The sequence below is a fragment of the Hoplias malabaricus genome, chromosome 9, assembly GCF_029633855.1.
Source record: "Hoplias malabaricus isolate fHopMal1 chromosome 9, fHopMal1.hap1, whole genome shotgun sequence".
Classification (NCBI taxonomy): domain Eukaryota; kingdom Metazoa; phylum Chordata; class Actinopteri; order Characiformes; family Erythrinidae; genus Hoplias; species Hoplias malabaricus.
Window position 1 is genome coordinate 31,465,900 of NC_089808.1, and position 21,316 is coordinate 31,487,215.

At 41.6% G+C, this 21,316-nt stretch overlaps 1 protein-coding gene across 2 annotated transcripts in view; it reads right to left on the bottom strand.

Annotated features, from left to right (window-relative positions):
- Positions 1-672: 672 nt before the first annotated feature.
- Positions 673-21,316, bottom strand: part of LOC136707620 (synaptopodin-2-like) — a 29,216-nt gene continuing 8,572 nt past the window's right edge. Inside the window, exons 2-5 of one of the 2 annotated variants that reach the window (XM_066681800.1) lie at positions 18,840-18,991; positions 14,896-15,590; positions 10,265-13,206; positions 673-3,644 (exon numbers count right to left, since the gene is read on the bottom strand). In XM_066681800.1, the coding sequence (XP_066537897.1) occupies positions 3,066-3,644; positions 10,265-13,206; positions 14,896-15,590; positions 18,840-18,991 (4,368 nt within the window). In that variant the 3' untranslated portion in view covers positions 673-3,065. Of the gene's footprint in view, positions 3,645-7,853; positions 13,207-14,895; positions 15,591-18,839; positions 18,992-21,316 lie in introns of those variants that run through there. The other variant, XM_066681798.1, reaches the window with a different exon arrangement.

A 21,316-nucleotide genomic window follows, 5' to 3' on the forward strand; every position in this document is an offset into this window, starting at 1 on the left:
CAACGTGAATTTGCTTTAATTACAAAAAGATAAAATGATTGGTCATTAATAGCATTATCGGCAACTCCAAGGTGCTAAATATCGGTTATCGTATCAGCCCAAAAAAATTCAAAATATCTAATCATTTCCACATGAAAATATACTGCATCTGTACAACTACTCAATATACACACGTGTAGTGCACTATTTCTCTTTCTCAGTCCCTCTCACTCACTCACTTTCTCTTTGCCTGTTTTGCTCACACACAAGCATAGTCTCTCTCTAAAGCTCACTTTTTTTTCTCAGCCTCTATCACTTTGACAGTCTCAATTTCTCTCTCTCTCTTTTCCTCCTTCCTATCTGATTCTCAGAAAACAAACATTCCATTAACACTAACATTGTTGCTGTCTGAAGAAAAACATGCATTTCCTGAATAGTAACTTTATAAGAGAAAGAAAATATCTTCTTAACTTTCAATGGAAGTCAAAGTAAGTTTTATTCCAAGTCATTTAGGAGCATTTCTATTGGTCCAATAAATAAATTTTCACACAGTGTGAAAGATAGCTGCTGTGTTCAAATGATGAAGCAAAATAAAAATCAACAAAACTGAAGATATATATTTTCTTTGGACAGTGGTGAGAGACTGAGTTTGTTTACCAAAAAGAAGGAGAAGACGACAGATGTAGACCATAATTAACTTTAATGAAGAAAAAAAAAACAACAACATTGCTTCATGTGGTGTGTGTCAAAGTGATGTTGTGTCATTTTAATAGTAAAATAATTCTGTGTCATTTGCAAAAGAAAACTGAAGAAGACTAAGAAAATAAAAACACTTCCACTTCTGCCTCTGCTCAGATATCCTTCAAAATAATTGGCTCTCAATATGAAGCTAAAGGAACACAGCATTAAAAAACAGAACCTATCAGAACCTCAGCATTGTTGACTTTAATGCAGCAGTTTTGCAGTCAGAGCACTGATCACAGCAGAAGTGAACCCTTCATAAACTATTCTTCCACCCTGTGTACAGAAACATCACACAAACACCTTCCAAAACCATGTGGACACCTGACAATCCAGCGCAATCCTGGAGGGGGTGCCAGTCCTTCACAGGGCAACACAGACACACACATTCACTCACACCTACGGACACTTTTGAGTCGCCAATCCACCTAACAACGTGTGTTTTTGGACTGTGGGAGGAAACTGGAGCACCCAGAGGAAACCCACACAGACACAGGGAGAACACACCAACTCCTCACAGACAGGTTGTGGGTTTGGTCACCTGGAGTGGGACACAAACCCACAACCTCCAGGTCCCTGGAGCTGTGTGACTGCGACACCTACCTGCCGCACCACCGTGCCACCATATTATATATATATTGATCCTTTAGCAGCTTTATTTTAGAAATAAATAGAGTTCATCTGTGAAGCAGCTGCATTTATTCTCTAAAATGTGTGTCCACAAACTTTTGGGCATGCTGTGTGTCACTGTTTTGAGGCTAATAAATAAGCAGAGTCTTCTGGGCCTGCTGGAGCCTGTCTGAACTGTTTGTGTTTTGCAGGAAATGAGGCCAGGCCCCGGTGTAGTAAATAAAGGGCAGTCCGGGTCACTCCACAATGATTTAATCTCTTAAAGTGGGACTTATGTAACAAGCAAATGCATTTTACTAATTCAACTCTTTCCGCTTAATTCAGAGCCCCACAACATTCAGTTTAATGTGTGTGTGTGCAGAACTGTCCATTTAGATAAAAACATGCATGCACAGGAAAAGAAATTAATAGAACGTTGAAATATGCATAATGTAACAATCACAATGCTTTGTTTTTCATTTCCGCAGATAAAGCACATTAAATGAATGTATTTTATACTTCCAGATGAATAGGTAGAAACATCTTTTCTACAATACTGAAGATGACAGGAGTGTGGTGTATGTGAATACATGTAACAATACAGCTCTATGCGCTGTGATTTTAAGAGCTATTATAAGTCTAGGCCCTGCCACAGCTGCAGCTTTTAGGTGAGCTACACATCCTTATCTACAAACAAATGTCTCTCAGGTCCCTCAGTCAACATGCTAATAGTATTCCAACCAAACGCTTCTATATTTGCCATCATTGGCTACTAGACTTTCAATAATCATTTTATTACCACAACTTTAAAAGAATACTCCACATCACGCCACCCAATGCTAGCCAACAGAGCTGGGCAGCTAGCCCTGGCCTCTGTCCAGTGGTGGTGTTTAACAGGAGACTGGAGGAGGGTGGGGGAAGGGAACAAAACCTGCTGGAGTATTCCTTTAGTGTTCATCTCAGTCAAAACCATTTAAACCTGCTATTCTCACTCTACAGCATGATTCCCAGTTTCCCAGATAGCATGCAGATGTAGAATGCTGCTGGTAAAGATATGGTACAGCTGACCCACTGCTGGAATTGGCAAGCTGTATGTGATTCAAAAGTGGCTCACATGCCACAGAACACATCTGACCCCCTTCTGGCAAAGATACGGCTGTAACAAACTGGACGTGAGTGGGACGTATCCCAAACGTTTAACCTGACTTCTGGCCGACATTTGGCCCTAATGTGGTGTTAATGTGGCCCTTGTGGCAAACAGGAGCTTATGACAATCCATGTAGCACGTGGGCCAGATGAGGAGAACAGTAATGTGGGATGTGGGCCAGAAATGCTGTCTGGGAAACTGCCGCTTAAACAATAAAAGATCTTCCTACACACAGACACCCATTGGCTCACGATTTTCTAAACTGCTATTCTATTGTACCATCACTAGATACCAACTTCTTAAGAATGTCTGAAAACAACATAATTCAGAAGTGACCTCAGGAAAAAATAGAACCTGATGGACCTGAAGTGACCACTGTAAACCACATACAAAATAACCTTAAACATCTTTAAGCAAATTGCAGAATCATTCTCCTTCAGAGGGTTTTACAGTTCTGTGACAGATGAAGGGGAATGCAGTGTTAGGAGTCTTGCCCGTGATACAGAGTGTTGTCACTGCCCGAGCAGGGAACCGAACCCTAGTTTGCTGCAAGCGCTAGACTACTGTAGCCAGCCAACTCTAACACATTTTACCGCTTCCATGTATAACTATATGCGCTCTTCATGCTAGACTGTCCCACAACCCTCTTGTTCTCTGGCCTGGCCAGATGCGCACTCAGATTGGCCTCCGTCATGGACCTCGGTGGTCTTAACGATGGTCTGAGTGTTGATGTGTAGGGAACGGGAACAGCTGGAGCAGACGCTGTGCTTTTTGTTGGGGAAAGAAAAGGCAGAGTAGTGCGAGTGGTTGTCCAGCCCAGGTTTCTGGACGGAGGCTCGTATGCGACCCTGGCTTTCCAGTCGGCTGGAGGTTCGGGCAGAAGTTTGCGGTGGGCAGCTGAGCGCAGATTGGCAGCGATGGAGTGCTGCAGTTCCTGAAAGACGAAGGCCTCATCCACTAGGCCGAAGGGATGACGGGAAGCAGCCTCCCACGGCGTAGGGGGCTTGCGGACCTTTTCTGACCACACCACCGGCCTCTCTGTGGAGCGGAAGCTATATCTGGTGTGGGATGAAGGTCTGGGCAATGGGGAAACAGATGCAGACCTTGAACTAAGGCCCATTGGTGACAATCTAACAGGAGGAGATAAAGATGAGCGTCTTCCAAGTGCCTGAAAACAGAAAGAAAACTTTAACAGTAGAGCAATGTGGAGGTCCTAAACTGCAAAAATGCCACGTGAGTGGGCGGGGGGGATATCTCAAAGTCACAAGCTGCGAGGAGTTATTAAAAATAACAAGAGCATATAACAGCAATTATAAGTAAATCTTTTGGATATGAAGTGGCATATTGTTGGCTAAACAACAGAATATCCCAAAGTTACAAGTAACACATTTAATTAAGGGATTTGTGAAGAAAAAAAATTAATGGGTATTTCAAAATAATAAGTTACTGATTTAAACATTTATACAGTTAAAGGATGTGAATGTGTCTGGATTATCAGTTACTCGTTTGAAATTACTTTAGTCAAAATAAGATTGTAGGTTTAAATTACAAGAGTTATGTCGTCAGCAGCAAAAGGATTTTAAAATGATTTCTGTTGAACTGTGAGGAATTAAATGACTGGCAACACTTTAGGTTGAGATTTCTTGGGGCCTTAAAAATACTGTTACACATTTTCACCGCAAATCGCTGTTGTATTGCGGGATGTTACATGTTAGGATGGGCAGCCCATGAGAAATGAGGTGTAGTTTTGGCTTGTGAGCGCTTAAATGTCTCAGTCAGAGCAGATTAAACTCCAAGAACTGCCAGTCAGCCAGCACCGGCCACCTGAGGGTCAAGCTAAAGAGCAGGGGTCACATCAAGTGGGCAATGATACAGGATGTGTCAGCAGACCACTTAGGCCCCCCTCTGATTTCTCTGAACAATCAGTTTATGGAAAGGACACTCCTCAGTAATCCACATTTAGTTCCGTATAATGGCAGCTGTAGGATTTTCAGCACAGAGACCCTACAACAGAGCGGGTTACTGAGACTAAATTCAGTCTGAAGTCAGTGTACTGGAGCATGTGTTAAAAATGCCCTCGAAAACATAAAAACCTGAGCTGAAGTACCAAAGTAGCCAATTAAAAATGGGAAAAAAAACTTTTAAATAGTGGTTCTTATTATTTTATGATACAGCAACACATTTGATGAAAAATAAAAGTATATTTTAGGCCCTGAATGAAGGTTGTGCACAGAATCTCTAATGCCACAACCAATAAAACAGTTAAATTAAAAAGTAACATAAAAACTTAAAGGTTTATTCCTAAATTATAATTAAATACAAATGCAGAAATTACCTTTCTCAATTTACTTGAGTAGAATTATAATTTTAAAAAATTCTCAAGAAAGTGCAAATTCATTAACTTGTGCTTAAATTAATAAATAGGTTGTGTTCTCCACCAAAAAGTAATACATTTTATTTATTTTACTTTTTTGTTTTCTATGAAGTGTAACTGAGATTGCTTTGTAATCCCTGAATGAACCAGTTTATGCTCCACACAGTGGGTCTCACACATGGGGGCAGCCATGCTTAAAATGAGTTCAGTACTGAATCTCTGATCCAGTGAAGAACCACCATTGGAGAAAATGACTGCTTGCTTCAAGTACTGAGTAACATAGAACTGCAGTGGAGCCTCTGAATACATTCAGTGTTCATCCGCAGAGCTACTGAAGTTTATGAGGCGCTGGTAAATTAGGTTCAATCTAGTAGATTAATCTCTTCACGAACATACATGAGTAGAAATACAAGTATTACACAAAATGAAACGTGTGTGTGCGAGTGGAACCACATTCTAAGCAAGAAGCAGGAGTTGGTGATTTGCAGAAGCAAGAGCAGAAAAAGACTGTGCTACCCCCTGCTGTCTGAGAAGTGGAACAGCAGCTTGTGGTTTGTTTGAGCAGCTGCACGGAGTCTTTGCTGTCACCGCCAGTGCTGAGTCAGCTCTTCAATGCTGTCACTACAACAGCAGCCCTTATCTGTTTATGTCCTATAAAACCAATACACTCTAGAATTCACGCCTTCAGTTATCCGTCAGAGGGAGCAGCCTCATATTTTTACAGCAAATGCATATGCTTTAACTATTTACACACATTTCTGCATCACATATGAACGGAAATATCTACACAAGATTGTACAAATTTTAAAGGTACTTTTTTGGTTCTGACTAGTAAGCAATTATTCAATATAGACACATCTTTATTTTTCATTTTAATATTTTTGATATAAAATACATTAACAAAAAATGGGCATTAATAGAAATATATTGAATTTACATGAGAATGTGTTTGTTTAACCATTCCCTTCCTCTCCTCGATGAACCCCAGTTTCTTCCAGTAAAAAAACAGGTTTGGTGCTTTCTAAACACATCTGTGTTGTACTGCTGATTTACTAGAAAACATCAAAGAAAATCAGATGTCGACACCATGAGCATTCCCTACTTAGAAACTGCCATGTCCCAAAGACAGTTGCAAACAGGCGGATTCAGACAACCAGGGTTTGTTGCATCATCAACCTAAAGAACCAATCCAGTTCAACTTGTGGGGCAGGGCATTCGAGCTAGAGGCAAGTGGTGGAGGCGTGGGTGGAGACAGCTGTGGGCCATATACAAAATTCCTAGATCTATATTAAAGAAAAATAAAATCATCTGTGATTTTAGGATAAATGGTGTTGTAGGCTATTTGACAGAATTACAACACAATGCTAATATGCTAATAATGATACCATATTAGCAATGATAACTGGCCTGGGGATTTAGGCTTGTTGAAGTCTTATCTTGACAACAGAACAGAACCCATAGCCAGTCTGACATGTTCTACATTAAATGAACAGGACTCTGGCTTCAATAAAAAAAAAGTGAATAAATATAAATGAGATAAAGAGACAGGTGGTACATGAGTGCTCTCTTCCCTTTCAGGTCATGGGATAAGAGATCAGATTCTTCCAGAAATAGCCAGAGCATGGTCTAGCAGTGGGCCTTGAGTCATATCACTTTCATATTTTACTAATTACCAGCCTTTACTCTGTGAGCACATGATGCAATGCGCTTGTAGTAGCTCCTACTCTCAGCAAAGCACTTTTGGGATACGCCTTATTCATCACAATAAGGAGCATATCTCACACTAAACCCTGCAAACTGGGGCTTGGAGGTTTGGTTCTAGGAAAGACCTTTAATTGGTGTAGAACATACCAGAGGTGCTCATTCTTGTCCACTGACTCTATAGGGTTAACATTTTACACAACTGCTACACGTGTATTCCTTAAAAATAATTTTCACACGTAAACATTTTTCACAATAACTGTAGATTAAATAATAGTCCGTTGTGGTTTGAAAATGTACTGTTTACTGCGTAGTGTGCACAGTCCCCACAGGAAAACTATAAGCTGCAATTTTGAATGAGTTGTTTGTATGATGTCAGACACCTATCTATTTATAGCAGTTAAGCCCCACCTGTTCACACTGACGTTTTAGGGAGTGTTTCAGCCTACTTTGCTCTGCTACATTTATAAACTGATCAGTCAACTTTAGAACCATGTTTCCACACTAGTTGTCCAGTTTATCACCTCAACAGACCATACAGGCGCTTAGTATTTCTATAATTACAGCCCGTAGTCCATCTGTTGCTCTTTGTACTCTGCTAGCCTCCTTTCAAAGACCACCACAGATCAGGTTTGGTTTGGGTGGTGGATCATTCTCAGCGCTGCAGTGACACTCACGTGGTCGTGGTCATGGTGGTGTTAGTGTGTGTTGTACTGGTACGAGTGGATCAGACACAGCAGTGCTGCTGGACCTTTTAAACCCCTCAGTGTCAACGCTGAACTGAGAATAGACACCAACCAAAAAAAATATCCATCCAACAGCGTCCTGTGGGCAGCGTTCATTGATGGAGTAGAGGACGACCAACACAAACAGTGAAGCAACAGATGACCTACTGTGTCTACAAGGTGGACCAAGTGTTGTGACAACATTCTGCTCTACTGACTCCAATGAGAGTTTTGTATTTGTGATTAATTAATCAGAGAGATGTGCACACAATAAAAGTGACAAGCTGATGCAAGGCATGGTGAAAGTGGCAGAGTCATGCAAAAGTGAACCAAGGAAACTCAAACTGAAGGACAGAGTGTCTTTTTAATAGCACTGTGGCAAATCATACAGAAGGTGCACTATGAAGAAAAATCACACAAAAGAATGAAAATTAAAAAAACGTCAATGACTAAAAAAAAAAAAATAAAAAAAAAAAGATTTGCAGTCATTTTACATTCAGAATAACTTCAAATTTCTTTGTTTTGAATTTGTCACCCAAAGTAAACATGATATAAACAAATAAAAACAAATAGGTGAAGCAGGAAAAAAGCCAGGCGTGATTTCTTTTTTGGAAATAAACACTGAAGGACATATAGATGACTGAATGTTTTTAAAAAGCAAAACTAGTCCCTGTCTCACCTGAAGTGAGTGCATCTCTATCTACAAAAGACTTAAAATTGATGACATCAAACAAATTTTCAGAACTTTTCAAATGAAATATGTTACTTAGAAAGTCCTTAACATCACGGGATGTGTCTTTAGAAAATGGTCATGACTGCACTGCATCAATGTTCCAACACTGCCTCCTTCATTTGTTGTAATACATAATGTAATACTTACACATTCATTTCCCTGAACTACTCTGTTCACCTAAACCACTGAGATACTGTACAATATCAATCCATACTCTGTACACAGGAAAGGTTTTCTGCCTCATAATTAATAACTCCCTTCAAAAATTCCTAGCTTTCAGTAGTCAGTCATTATTAGTCTCATATGGTTAATGCTTTAAAGGCAAGTACTCAGTGGATCTCCTAAAATCTCTCTTTACCCTTCGCTTATTTCTCCCACTGTACATTCACATATCAGTAACCCACTTCCACCATCAGATGGACAAACACTGCATTTACCTTCTTGAGGTTCTCACATTAAATGGAGTCTAATCGAAAACAATATGATATTGCAATACAACACGTCATAATATATATAACTGAAGATCAATCGTGCAATAGTCTGAGACCCTGCATTTATTTAATTTCCAGTAAAATTGGCTTTATGTGCAAGTAATTCATTTCTCAGGGGAGGTTCACAAAGTTTCTAAAACTGAAATAAAAAAAATAATTTAAAAAAGTAGAGAATTTTAGAGAAAAATTTGGCGCATCTTAAAACCAAATGGAGCACCAGACCTATCTACATCACAAATATATATATAACATTATAAAAATCAGGTTCTACATTTGCTTGAAGTCTGGAAGAATATTTTTAATATAGTACCATTTATAATATAGTAATGATATAATATTTAAAATAATAAGAATATAATTTATTTATGTAGGTATGTTTCTGTCCATGTTTCCACTGTGTATGGGTAGGAAGTGTTGTGGAACTGTCAAGAAGTCATTTGTGAGATGAGGATATTTTGGAGATTTAAAGAAGAAAAAATCTAATGTATCTGAATATCTGAAACATGTCTCCTGAAAATAAAAAAGAAAACTTTATTTATATATAGCAGTATTTAACGAGGGTGGACACGTTACGTACTATATTTCGTAGTATATTAAGTATTTACTACATTTAGTAGGTTGAGGCCTCAGGGTAAATGTCATTTAAATAAATTATTTATATCTATTTTTGCAGAAATTGAAAAATGAATAACTTGTTCATATTAGCCATGTTATCTGACCTTGGCACAGTAATGACTATTTTGAAAATCAAATATATATTTCCTGCGTGTACTTTGATAAAAATCTTTATATACAGCTTTGCATATTAGCTTTGATATGACTAAAAGGTGATAAACTCTATTTTTCAACATTTTCAACAGCACTAGGCTTCCAAACCTGTGCAGCACTCTTTTTGGCCGAGAACTTTGGTTTTGGAGCAGTAAGCACACTATTTCCTGAAGCAGAGTCAGCTCTCGCTACTACTGGACAAGTAGGTACCACATAGGAGCTTGGGGATTGTTGATAGCTTGGTGCTGGAGCTGCTGGGTAGGTGGGGATAGGGCCACTTTGATATGGAGGGGGCTGCTGGTAGTGGGGACTTGAGGGTTGCTGGTAAGGATTTGAAGGAGGTTGTTGGTAAGGATTTGAAGGAGGTTGTTGGTAAGCTTGCTGGGGGTTATACATTGGTTGATAAGGAACTTGCTGATAAGAATTGGGGGCAACCTGGTAGCTATTAGGGGGAGGGAGGTGATAATGGCCATCATGTACAGCAGGTGAGGGACCAGACATCCCATAGTGCTGCTGGGGTGGCTGAGGTTGCTGTTGTATAAAACCATAGGGGCCAGGAGCCTGATCATATCTCAAATGCTGGTTTTGGTCTGGAGGACCAGCAACTTGAACGTAAGCTTGTGCCTGATCTTGGGCTTGAGCTTCAGCTTGGGCTTGAGCTTCAGCTGCTTTCTGAGCGGCAAGCTTTTCAGCTGCCTCTCTTTCTGCAGCAAGTTTCTCTGCTGCTGGCCCATACGTAAAAAGGGAAGAATTTAACTGGTAGGGTTGGTGCTTCATGACATCTAGAACATGGAGAGGTTTGGGGGCAGGTTTGTCTTTATCTTTGGCTTTATTTTTGTTCTTTATAGAAGGGCTAGAAGATGGAGGTTGTTTAATGGCACCTGGAGGATATGAGGGGGACTGAAGTGGATTATACGCTAATGGTGGAGGAGCCCGACAATTAGGCGAATACTTCCATGCTGTTGGCAAAGAAGGAGAAGGTGAAGAAGGTCTTGCCTTGTTCGCTTGCACCGTGTCAGAATCCACCACATATTTCTCCATTCTGGATTGCCTCTTGGCAAATAGTTCTGCTCCTTTCCCCCTCAAGGCTGGCATCTCAAAAGCTGATCCCATTCCAGAGGGGGACATTGTGCTGCTTGGAGGAGTGGGTGATGGTGCCTTTGTTCCAAAGGTGTATGAACCCATTCGCTGTAGAGGGGGCTGAGTGGTCTGAGGTGGACTCCATGGTTTCTGTTTCTGAGATTCAGCAGGTGGTGTGGTGGTGCTTGAAACTTGTTGGGCCCGGGGTTCCCACGCATTTGTGACTGTTTTACTCTGAGACAGTGGTGTTGGTGGGGCCTCCTGCTGAGTCTGATGAACCCATGGAGGTTGTGCCAGAGCTGGAGGCTGTGGCTGACTCCATTGTGGCTGTACTTGATTCTGATCCGGTGCCCATGAGTTCATCATTTGCTGCGAGTGCTCTTGAGGTTGTTGAGCCCATGGTTGCTGCTGTTGTGGCTGGGTAGGCACTGAGGCCCAAGCATTCTGGGACTGCTGTATTTGTGCTGGAGGCTGCGAAGGAGGTTGAACCCATGGAGGCTGTGCTTGAACTGGACTCTGAGGATGGGTCCATGGCTGTTGAGGCAGTGGTTGCTGTTGAGCCTGAGACCCCCAGGGTGGCTGAGACTGTGGCTGGCTCTGAGCTTGAGCCCAAGGGGGCTGAGAATGTGGTTGAGGGGCTGCCCAAGGTGGTAAAGGTTGTGATTTCTGTTGTTGTTGTGCCCAAGCTGGCTGTACTTGGGCCTGATTTATATCCGGAGACCACATACTGGCAGACGACTGCGCCTGCATTTGAGATGGGCCCCATTGGGGCTGAGCTGGTGACTGAGTTGCAGCTGTTGCCCATGAATTCATCTGGGGAGCTTGGAGTTGGGCTTGAGATTGTGGCTGAGGTTGGGCTTGGGGTTGAGGTTGAGGTTGGGCTTGGGGTTGAGGTTGAGGTGGACTCTGTGTCACCCATGGAGGCTGGGGCTGAGACTGAGTTTGAAATGCTGTGGCTGGTTGCATTTGGACTTGGGGTTGCGTTACCCAAGGCTGCAAGTGTGTTTGCGTCTGTGCAAGGGTTTGTGGCTGAACCTCAGCTGTACCCCAGGTACTCACTGGTGGCTGCTGCTGCTGAGTCGGAGAGGGAGATTGACCCCAAAAGCTGACATGCAACTCTGACTTTGCATGTACTTGAGGTGATGATTGGACAGGCTGAGAGTTATTTAACTGCTGGGGTTGATTCTCATTCCAAGTTTCTTGTTGCTGATCTGGTTGCATTTGTTGCTCAGACTGACTCCACACACCGACTTCTACTTGCTGTTCCTGTGAGGGGGTTTCAGTGGGAGCTTCCTGTAACTCAGGAGCAGGTGTGGGGGGAGGTCTCTGCTCTGGCATGACAGAGGACTCCATTTCAGGGGCAGGCTCGGCTTCAGGCCCAGGAGCCTCAGCAGTTGCCTGGATGTTATTTTCAGCATGTTGAGGGAACTGCTGGCTTGTGAGTTCAGGTTGTGGCGACCATGGTGGAGAGACTGGATTTATGTGTGGCTTGGGAGCTACCGGGGGTGGGATTTTGTGCTTTATGTCCGTGGGCTGCAAAAAGTTGCAGGCTTCTGCCCCTAAGCTTAAGTAATCTTCCTCTGGACCAGACTCAAATCCAGCCTTCTTGTCACTCTTGTTGAGGAGATTTAGCAGCATTGGATTGGGGGAAACTTTGGGAGACTCCTTAAAAGTGAACATTGGCTTTACTTTGTTCTTCCTTTTGGTGTCTTGCAGGATTCCTGTCTTGATTGCGGGTACCGATATTCGCTCATCTCGAGACGCAATTTGTTCACCTTGTCCAACGGAGTAACAAGGCTGCTCTTCACCTGTTGAAGGAGAAAACTGGGACTCTGGTGTGTTCTGAATAGAGAACGGCTTGGCACATCTGTTCATGACAGATGACTGCATTACGTTGCTTTGCTGACTGGATACATCATTCATATGATGCAAATACTGTTGTACTTGCGGCTGTTGTTGGTACTGTTGAGTTTGATTATACTGTTGTTGTTGCTGGTATTCTTGCTGTTGCTGATAATGCTGATGCTGGTACTCTTGCTGTTGTTGATAATGCTGTTGCTGGAGCTCTTGCTGCTGCTGGTAATGCTGTTGCTGAAGCTCTTGCTGCTGGTAATGCTGTTGCTCTTGCTGTTGCTGTTTCTGATAATGTTGTTGCTGTTGCTGGTACTGTAACTGCTGCTGGTATTCCTGGTATTGTTGCTGCTGATAATACTGTTCTTGGTATTGCTGGTATTGCTGTTGCTGCTGCTGTTGGTGGTGCACATTTACATCCATGTAATTCTGGCTGTCGGTAGCCTGCACGTATGGGCTCTGTTCCACCTGTTGGTACTGCTTCTCAGCCTCCTGCACTCCTTCAACAGGGATTCCCTTACTTCTCATCTCTTCGTGCTCAGCCGCAATCTCATCTATACGCTGCCTGCGCTGAGCAAACATCAGGGCTCCTTTGCCCTTGGTTTCAGGGAGTGCACTCATATCGTCCGGGTTGTGAAGCTTGCGCTCTATCTCAAGCAATCCAGTATCCCAATCAAAGGTTGCAATACTTTTGTGGCCTGGCGGGTTGGTGAAGAAATCCTCATCAAGTTCAGTTTCACTGGTGGCTAGAACAGTGAACTCAACAGTGTGTGTTCTCTTGTCGTCGTCTTGGTCTTCCCCCTCGTCTTCAAAATCTGGTTCGTCCTCTCCGGTTCCGTAGCTTACAAGTGTGTACTGCTTGGCCCTTTGCCTATGCTTCTTGAACATCAACACCCCCTTGTTATTGGGGTTGGGGGTGGCAGCAGTGAGAAGCAGAGCAATGCGCTTGCATTTAGACTTGGCCTCCTTCACCTGCTTCTCAGACAGGCTCTCACTCCGACGGAGCCCTTAGAAAGAGAGTAGGGAGGGGTACAGAGCAAAGAGAGGGTGAAGACAGTAGGGTATGAGACAGGTGTTAATCATAAAGTTACTCCTAGTGATCTAGTTCACTGAGCTACAAAAAAGAGCAGGGGTAAAATCAAGAAATCAGATTTCAGAGCAGTACCTGATAAAATCATAACCATTATGTAATAAAAGTATTTTCTGGCAAACTGACAAAATAAATCCTTAAACATCAACAAACGTGTAGAAAAGTCAAATACCATTATGCTAATAACAGACATTGTGACCCTGGGGTATGGTTATATAGTGTAACCAATTTTCACACATACAACTTTGTTTTGATTCTTTGCATTGATTCAGACAAATGGAGACAAACTAACAAAATTACTGTTGAACAAATTGCAGTCGCTTTCTAGTCCACAGTTGCTTCTCACTCAGTTAACATTCATTTGAAGCTAAGACTATTTTGGATACAGGCTTTTGTTGCAACAACTACAGTATAACCCTGATCAAGTTCTCAATAGTAAAGACTCTGATTATATTCCTTTCTTCACATTTAAAATAAGAGCCAACCCTACAAATTACTTTTTCTCAATTAATTACACTACAAATCAATTCCATGGCCTTAGAGCTGGTATTACAGTGGGCCGTTTACTCACTCACTGACCCATGGGTAATATTCCCCTCATTTGCTGACTGATATTTCACAACATTAACACAAGACATTTACAGCTATGAAAGTGTGTCCAATAACTGTGTATAATAAACAGTTTAAGTAAAATACATCACATTGGTGTAATTGTTCCCAATGAAAAGTCAGATTAAACACCAAACTGTAATGTGTTTTATTCCTGCTAATAAATTAATTAAAAGAATAATAATAATAATTCAGTGCAAAGTTTTTCAGTGCGTTACTGCAAAAATGAAAACCAAGATTCATTACCCCCTTCAAACACAATGTGGTGCTTAAGTAACACAAACCGATAAGTGATTAGCGCTTGCTGAGAGTCTTTTCCCATTCTGTAAATGAGCACAGTCACAGAGGAGAAGCGAACACTTCCCTTTTCAGTGCTGCTAAGATGGTCAGTTTTAAAGGATCAGGTAACGCAGCAGTGTCACACATGCTGGTGTCTATCAAATGGCTCTTCTACAGGCAGCAGTAACATACCCGTGTTTTATTCTTATCCTCAGCATGTCACCCTTCACCCTCCCACCCCCCAGTACTGCCATCCATGAGGATAGTACAACAGAGTTAAGAATTATTCATGGAATATATTTTTCTTCTTAACACAAGAAAGTGATAACAGCATGCAATAGCACAGCATGTGATCAAATGTAAAGAGTGTACATTTACAAAATATATATTTTCAAACATCCAAACACTCACAGAATAAACCAAAACAGAAATAACGTAAATGTTAATGATCCAGACTCATTTGCACTTATCCCAGTTAAAATGGCTTCTTTTGAATTACTTCGGACAAAGTTTGAAGCTACTGTGTTGTGCTATTAGTACAAGAACACGTGTCATTCTGCTCTCAGTCATTCAGTGATAACATTAGACGTATGACATCAATATTCATATATAAAATAAAAACTAATACGATTATTATTTTTTAAATCTAATTTGGCAAACATGAAGATCTGAAATCTCACTGTTAAAAGAGCACATAAAATGATGAGATGTGACTTACTGGCGTGCTTTGCCCTGTGTTTGTTGGGCTTGTTGAGCTCCCTCTCAGACTCCGAGTCCCCCTCTTCTGATGGAATTCCAAAGGAGACACTGGAAGAGGTGGGGAATTCCTCCGAGTGCCCTCCTTCTCCCTCACCATAATCCACTCGTTCACTGGCCTGTGCTTCAGTCTCACTAGAGCCCACCCTTTCACTTCCAGAGCTCCTCCTAGCAGATGCAGCACTGATGAGTACGCCTCTCTGACGCAAAGGCTCTCTCTCATGGAGGGGGACGTAGATGGTGCAGCCTGGGACTCTGACGGTGGCAGTATTGTCCTCATCTTCTTTATTTTTCGTGTGGTAGAACTCTTTTTCAACTCCACGAGCACAGCCTAGTGAAGTACAGCCCGTCTCCTGCAGAGTGGCCTGAGAGAGGGACAGCTGCAACTCCACCACAGACCCTGGAGTAATTTCTAATTCAGTTCCTCCACTTTCAGAAATTTGGGTGTTAGCTCCAAACCTGTCCTTTGGAGGAATGCAGAACTGGGTTCGGACCATAGGGGTCCGTCCAGGGCTTTCAGCTTCAATGTCTGTCTCTCCATAAAATGCTTCATCTTGTGACTCAGAGATGTAGAGTTCCTTTGGAGCCTGAGGCCTTTGTGGGGGAGGGATTGTCAGAGTGGTGCTAACTGCTTGAAAGCCCCCTTGAAAACAACATCTGCAAAGAAGAAAGATTGGTTAAAGTAAGGTTAGAAGTATTGATTAACCCTGTCCTGCCTTTGTGTGGAGATAGAGACTTTAACTCATTAAAACCTGCCATAGCTGGAAAAACTAAATAAGATATGTAGGTTAGTGAAGGTGGCGTAGGACCTGAAGGGTCACTGGTTTGATTCAATGGACCACAAGGGAAGACTGAAGAGGGTGAAATGAAGGAACAGTGCTTTCTCCTCTTTCAATATTCATGGCTGATATGCCCCTGAGCATGGCACCTGACAACAACTCCCCAGGTGCAGAGCTGGCTGTGTAAACACTCTAAACACGTGTGTGTGTGTGTGTGTGTGTGTGTTTGTGTGTGTTCACTGCCATGGATGAATTAAATGCAATGCAGAATCAATTTTGTCGTAAAGTATTTTATCTATCATTTTTCCTGTTTCACATTTATTTTTAAGAACACTAGAACACTGTAAAGTAACACTAGGTAAGATGTGTTATTTTGCTCCTGAGCTACTCCTACAGTTGCAGAGTGCAATGCACTTTTACAAAACTGTCCTAAAATCAACAGGAAGAGCTTGTATTCCTACCCTCCTCCAAATGTCACAGTGCAGTTTCTGCAGTGCTGAGGCCAGAGTAGGAAACGACAGAGACACTATTCTCTCGATAACAGTTCAATAAGGCCCCACAATGATTTTGAAGCTGTAATTTTAAGGTAAAAACACTACCTAGTGTTTTTTAAGCACTTTGTTTTTAATTTCGTTATAATGTATTTATTAATTAATAAATTCTTTGCGTATGAATATTTCTGGACTCGAAAGTGCAACTGTAAGAACAATCTAAGTTTATGGTCAATCATAAAAAGTGATGAGGCTGCATGCAGAAAGGTCAGTGTGTTTAATGAGCTAGATATCATACACACCCTGCTGCATAGTCAGAGGCAGTATTCAGTAATTAATCATCTGTAACTGATTATTCTAATATTCTCGTAGTCAACAACTTGCTTCAAGTGAAGAGCACCGTTGCTCACAAATCAGCTAGTTCACCATTTGTTTGACTAAAGGTCAGGTCAGCAATCGGCAAGACAGCAATCTTAAAATCAGTGGCTACTAGTCTTTCAAGAAAGCTTCATCTCCTTCAAGTCTTTACATCTCTGAAGAAACAGATATGTTAGAGATACATAATTGCTCACAAACTGTGTAAATGTACCTTTAAATGTTAAAGTCCAGTTGTGTTCCCTAAAGGTACATTAAATTCTCTTCTCAAGTCCTGGAGATAAAATGGGGCATATAAAATCAACACAATTTTAAAATCAGTTTTAATAGAATAATAAGGTTCAAATATGTTTCGTAATTACAGGTTTAGTTATGTACCCTTGAGGGTACCACCACAGAGACATCAAAATGTACCACCACAGTGACAGTTTTTCTGACAGTCTACTTCTCTGCAATAAACATAGAGTATGTTGTGTCTGCATGGCTCTTTGTTGGTCAAATACACTAGAGAGCCAAATGTGTGCTGACACCTTCTCTTCCTGCTTTTCTCAAACAGACAGTAGAGAAGAGCACAGCTGTACAAATTTGGGTTAAATCCACATTTTTCTTCGTATTCTTTGAAAAAATAAAAACAAACTGTTTTTCTCCTCAAAAATCTCTTCTGTTTTATCTTGTGTCATCAATGCCCTGTTCAGAGCTAGCATAATATAACCTGTTAGGATATTCGTATAATATATCCTTGTTAGGTTTATAGAGTAAAGTGGCTACCAAAACATGTAGCTATGAGTAATCATCATATCTGTTGTGTGGCTATAAGGAAGTAAGTGGCTTGGACTGAAATTATTATATGGTGGGGCATTATGGGAAATGTAGTTCATATAGTGAATTGTCTGTATTTCCGCTGCGCAATCCTTAATAATTTTGACTTTGTACTGCACTGATTTAAGGGGCACAGCAACATTTTACTAGGGCATGTGGCCCAGAAAATTGGGTCCAAGTGTGCCTCTGATAGGGAGTTTCAATATAAGGCCATTAACTAAACATAGCACAAAAAGTAAGGAAATATGTGTTTGGTAGATTATTTCTTTGTTGTAACAATGCTTCTGGGCAATAAATCTTATACTATTGGAAAGCATGTTCATTTCCCTTTTAAATGGTGCCACATTTGAAAGGAACATGCATTAGTGGGATGAGCAGTAGAGCAGTAGAGAATGTGGGTTGTGCCCATAAAAAAATTGCCAAATCCTCTCTGCCAATAGCTTATTTTTTTGTGATAGTGTGAGGTGGCATCTCCCTCACTGGAAAAACGAGGCTCGTCGTCATTGGAGGCAATCTCAGTGCAGAGATATTGAGGTGAAATTCTGCACCCAGTGGCAATCCCATATCTCCACAGTCTGGGACCGAACTCTATCCTCCAAGATGACAACGCTCGCTCCACAGAGTGAGGTTTATCAGAGACTACCTCCAGAACATGGGAGTGGAGTGGATGGAATGACCTGCCAGCTCCTGACCTCAACCCCACTGAACACTTGTGGGATCAGCATGGGCGTGCTGTTCGTGCCAGTGACCAACACTACCACACTGGCTGACTTGTGACAAATACTGGGATGACATCTCACAGCAGTGTGTGACCAGACTGGTGATCAGCGTGGGAAGGAGGTGCCAGACTGTTGTGGCTGTGTACGGTTCTTCCACACGCTACTGAGGCTCCGGTTTAATAAATGAATAAATTGTTAAATTGCCAAATATGTCTTGTTTCTTCAAACTTCAATCATCCAGTCACCACACACCAAACGAGTCAATGGCAGAGTAAGATGTTTGGCATTGGCAGAGAGGATTTGGCAAACATCAGTTCACTCAGGTATTAGGGTTGATTGATTAGCTCTGTATCACAAAAAAAGCACTTCAACTCATCCCCATATGTATTGGATGGAGCTCCATCTCGCTAGAGTTCAAAATTCTTCTGCTCCACAGCTCAGTCCTGAGGCATTATTGGCATTGGGTGTGGCGATTGTTGGCTCATGTGCAGCTGCTCTAGAGGATCCCATGTTTTTTACACTGATATTATATACAAGCTGTGTGTGAACGACTGATTAACTGTGTAGTAACTGTTCACGATTTTCAAAAACACTTTTTTCACATTTCATAATTCTATGTTAAATATTATATCAGGATGCTGAATTTGAGGGGGGCTTGGGGTTTTAGGTATTTGAGAACAATATTTTGCCAAGCAAGGGTTATTTCACATTTGCATAAAATACCTTTTCACCAGTAGCTGCAGACCATCAGTGGCGCTCTTGATGAGTTCAACAGCCTCTGAAAGACTGAGGCCGGAACAGGTCTCTCCATTAATAGACACTATCTCATCATCTTCTCGCAAACCAGCCAAGGACACATTACTGCCTTCTTTAACCTGGAAGAAAGAGTACAGGTAATGGTTTTATCAGTGATAGTGACATAATATATATATATATATAGGTTCATACCACCTGCATAAGCTCTTCATGAAAAAAACCTTTACAAACACATTTCAGTAAAGACTGCTGGTCCATACTGAAGGTTTCTAGTTGATATTACACCTATGTCACATGACAGTGATGTGAAAAAAAGCAATAACTGACTTTGTAGTCCGTTATAAAAGAACCTACTTATTTCTAAACTCCCTGTCCATTGCATCAGCTCCACTGTCCAATGAGGTGCACTTTGCCTGATCAAGCCACCTATTGCTCCGCAAACTTCAAAAGCCCCCTTTCATTCTGTTCTTCAAAATGCCAGGACAACACAAGAAAACCAAGTGTTATTTTTGTGGTGGATCATTCTCAGTGCATCAGTGACATTTGTGTGAGTGGATCAGACACAGCAATAATGCTGGAGGTTTTAGACTCACTGGCCACTGTATTAGAAACACCTAACTGAGGGGTATAAAAAACTCCAGCAGCACTGCTGTGTCTGATCCAATCGTACAAGCGCGACACACTAACAATCCACCACCATGTCAGTGTCACTGACACCACACAAATCATACAGTTTACTCCTCGCTGCCGTACCCACATGTTTTTGGAGTGTGGGATATAACCAGAGCCAAACTGAAGAAACACATGTAGGCCCAAGGAGAACAAACACAGCTCATCACAGACATTGACCAAAGGCAAGGACCAAACTAATCACCCTGGAGGTGTGTGGCAGCAGCTTGTATCACAATAACTTTATTTCACCTAGGCACACGTGGAAGAAATTTGTCTTGGTGAGTGTATTCATGCCCGACATACAGCAAATTGCAAGCAAGCAAGATATTTACATTATGATCCTAGTTTGGATTCAGTCTGACAGTTTGCAGCTGTTGTGCAGTGTAAATTAATGGCACAGTACACAGCCAAACAATGCTCCTGACCTCAGAAGGCTGTCAGTCACACAACCAAAATAGAGAAGCAACGGTGGCCATCTAGTGTAAGATTTAATACTGACCTTTGCCTCTGTACACATCACAAATCAGTTCAGAAAGCTGGGCAGCCTGTAAACTCAGATTTCTCCAAGGTGGTCTCCACAGCTCACACATTGCTTCACACATTTCTAGTCACAATAAAATATGAGGTGCATTTCAGGGAAACTCCAAAGGACAGACTAAACGAGTGTAACTGCTGAGGTACACTGTATGCCTCTGAGGGCTCATACATTAACGGAGCAATATGTAATATTTTTACCTTAAAATTCCAGTTTCAAAATCATTGTAACCTGTAATAGGGAGAATAGAGCCTCTGTAAGTGCTACTCCAGGCTCAGTGCTACAAAAACTGCACTATGTAACTTAGAGGAGGGCAGGATAGGATGATGTGAATATGAAGCTTTTATATTAATGAGCAAAAGCTGACAATTGACCACTGCTATGATTCACTTTGCCTGGGATGTGTCAGGGTTACGAAGCGGGGTTCATATGAAGAGCTAACATCATTTAAATAAATCTTAGGGTTAATGGCTGAATATTATGTCTAGAGCTGTAGAGAGTTAATGCTAGGAGGATCAGATATACTCCATCCGCTGTGTAACTTATAAAACCCAGAGGAATGCTATGATACATTTAACTCTCTCTGGTTGAACTGTAGCGTAAGCCTGGCCATCACAAACTGACCACTAGTGTAACAAATAGCATCATTCAAACAAATCTTAGTGGTCACTTTTCTCTTTCTAAACAGAGCATCTATCTATTTATACAGTGCAAGGTGCAACTGTGGCCCAAAACGTCATCCTGGAGTGGTTTATAATTTTAGACCACACTATTATAATGTCACAGTCACCCAAGCCAAACTGTATATAACACTTTGACATGCTTCTCTTCATTCTAGGTCAGTCCACACCCGGTGCCTCAGTCCAACACTAAATTCTGCTTCAAGCGTCGAGAGATACATTTCTGATTTCAACCTGCCAGTTCTATTTCATTTAAAAAGCAACCGAAATCATACTCCATGGTCAAAGCCGTCAATTCTTTCTCCTTACATTTATATTAACATTAGAGATCAAGTCTAAATGCACCCATTTGCTGCAGAAAGTGTCTCCTCTTCAGCAATGGATTGGACTAGTTGTTAGAACATTGTGAGAATTTGTTGGACATTCTTCAAATGCTCCTAAGGCTCTTAGCACAAAACAGCTGGTCCATGTCTGCTGTTCTGACCCTTGCAAATTTAATAAAATATTCAGATGGAACGGTTTAGGGTCTCGGGGGGCACTTTAGGACTGTTTTGAGA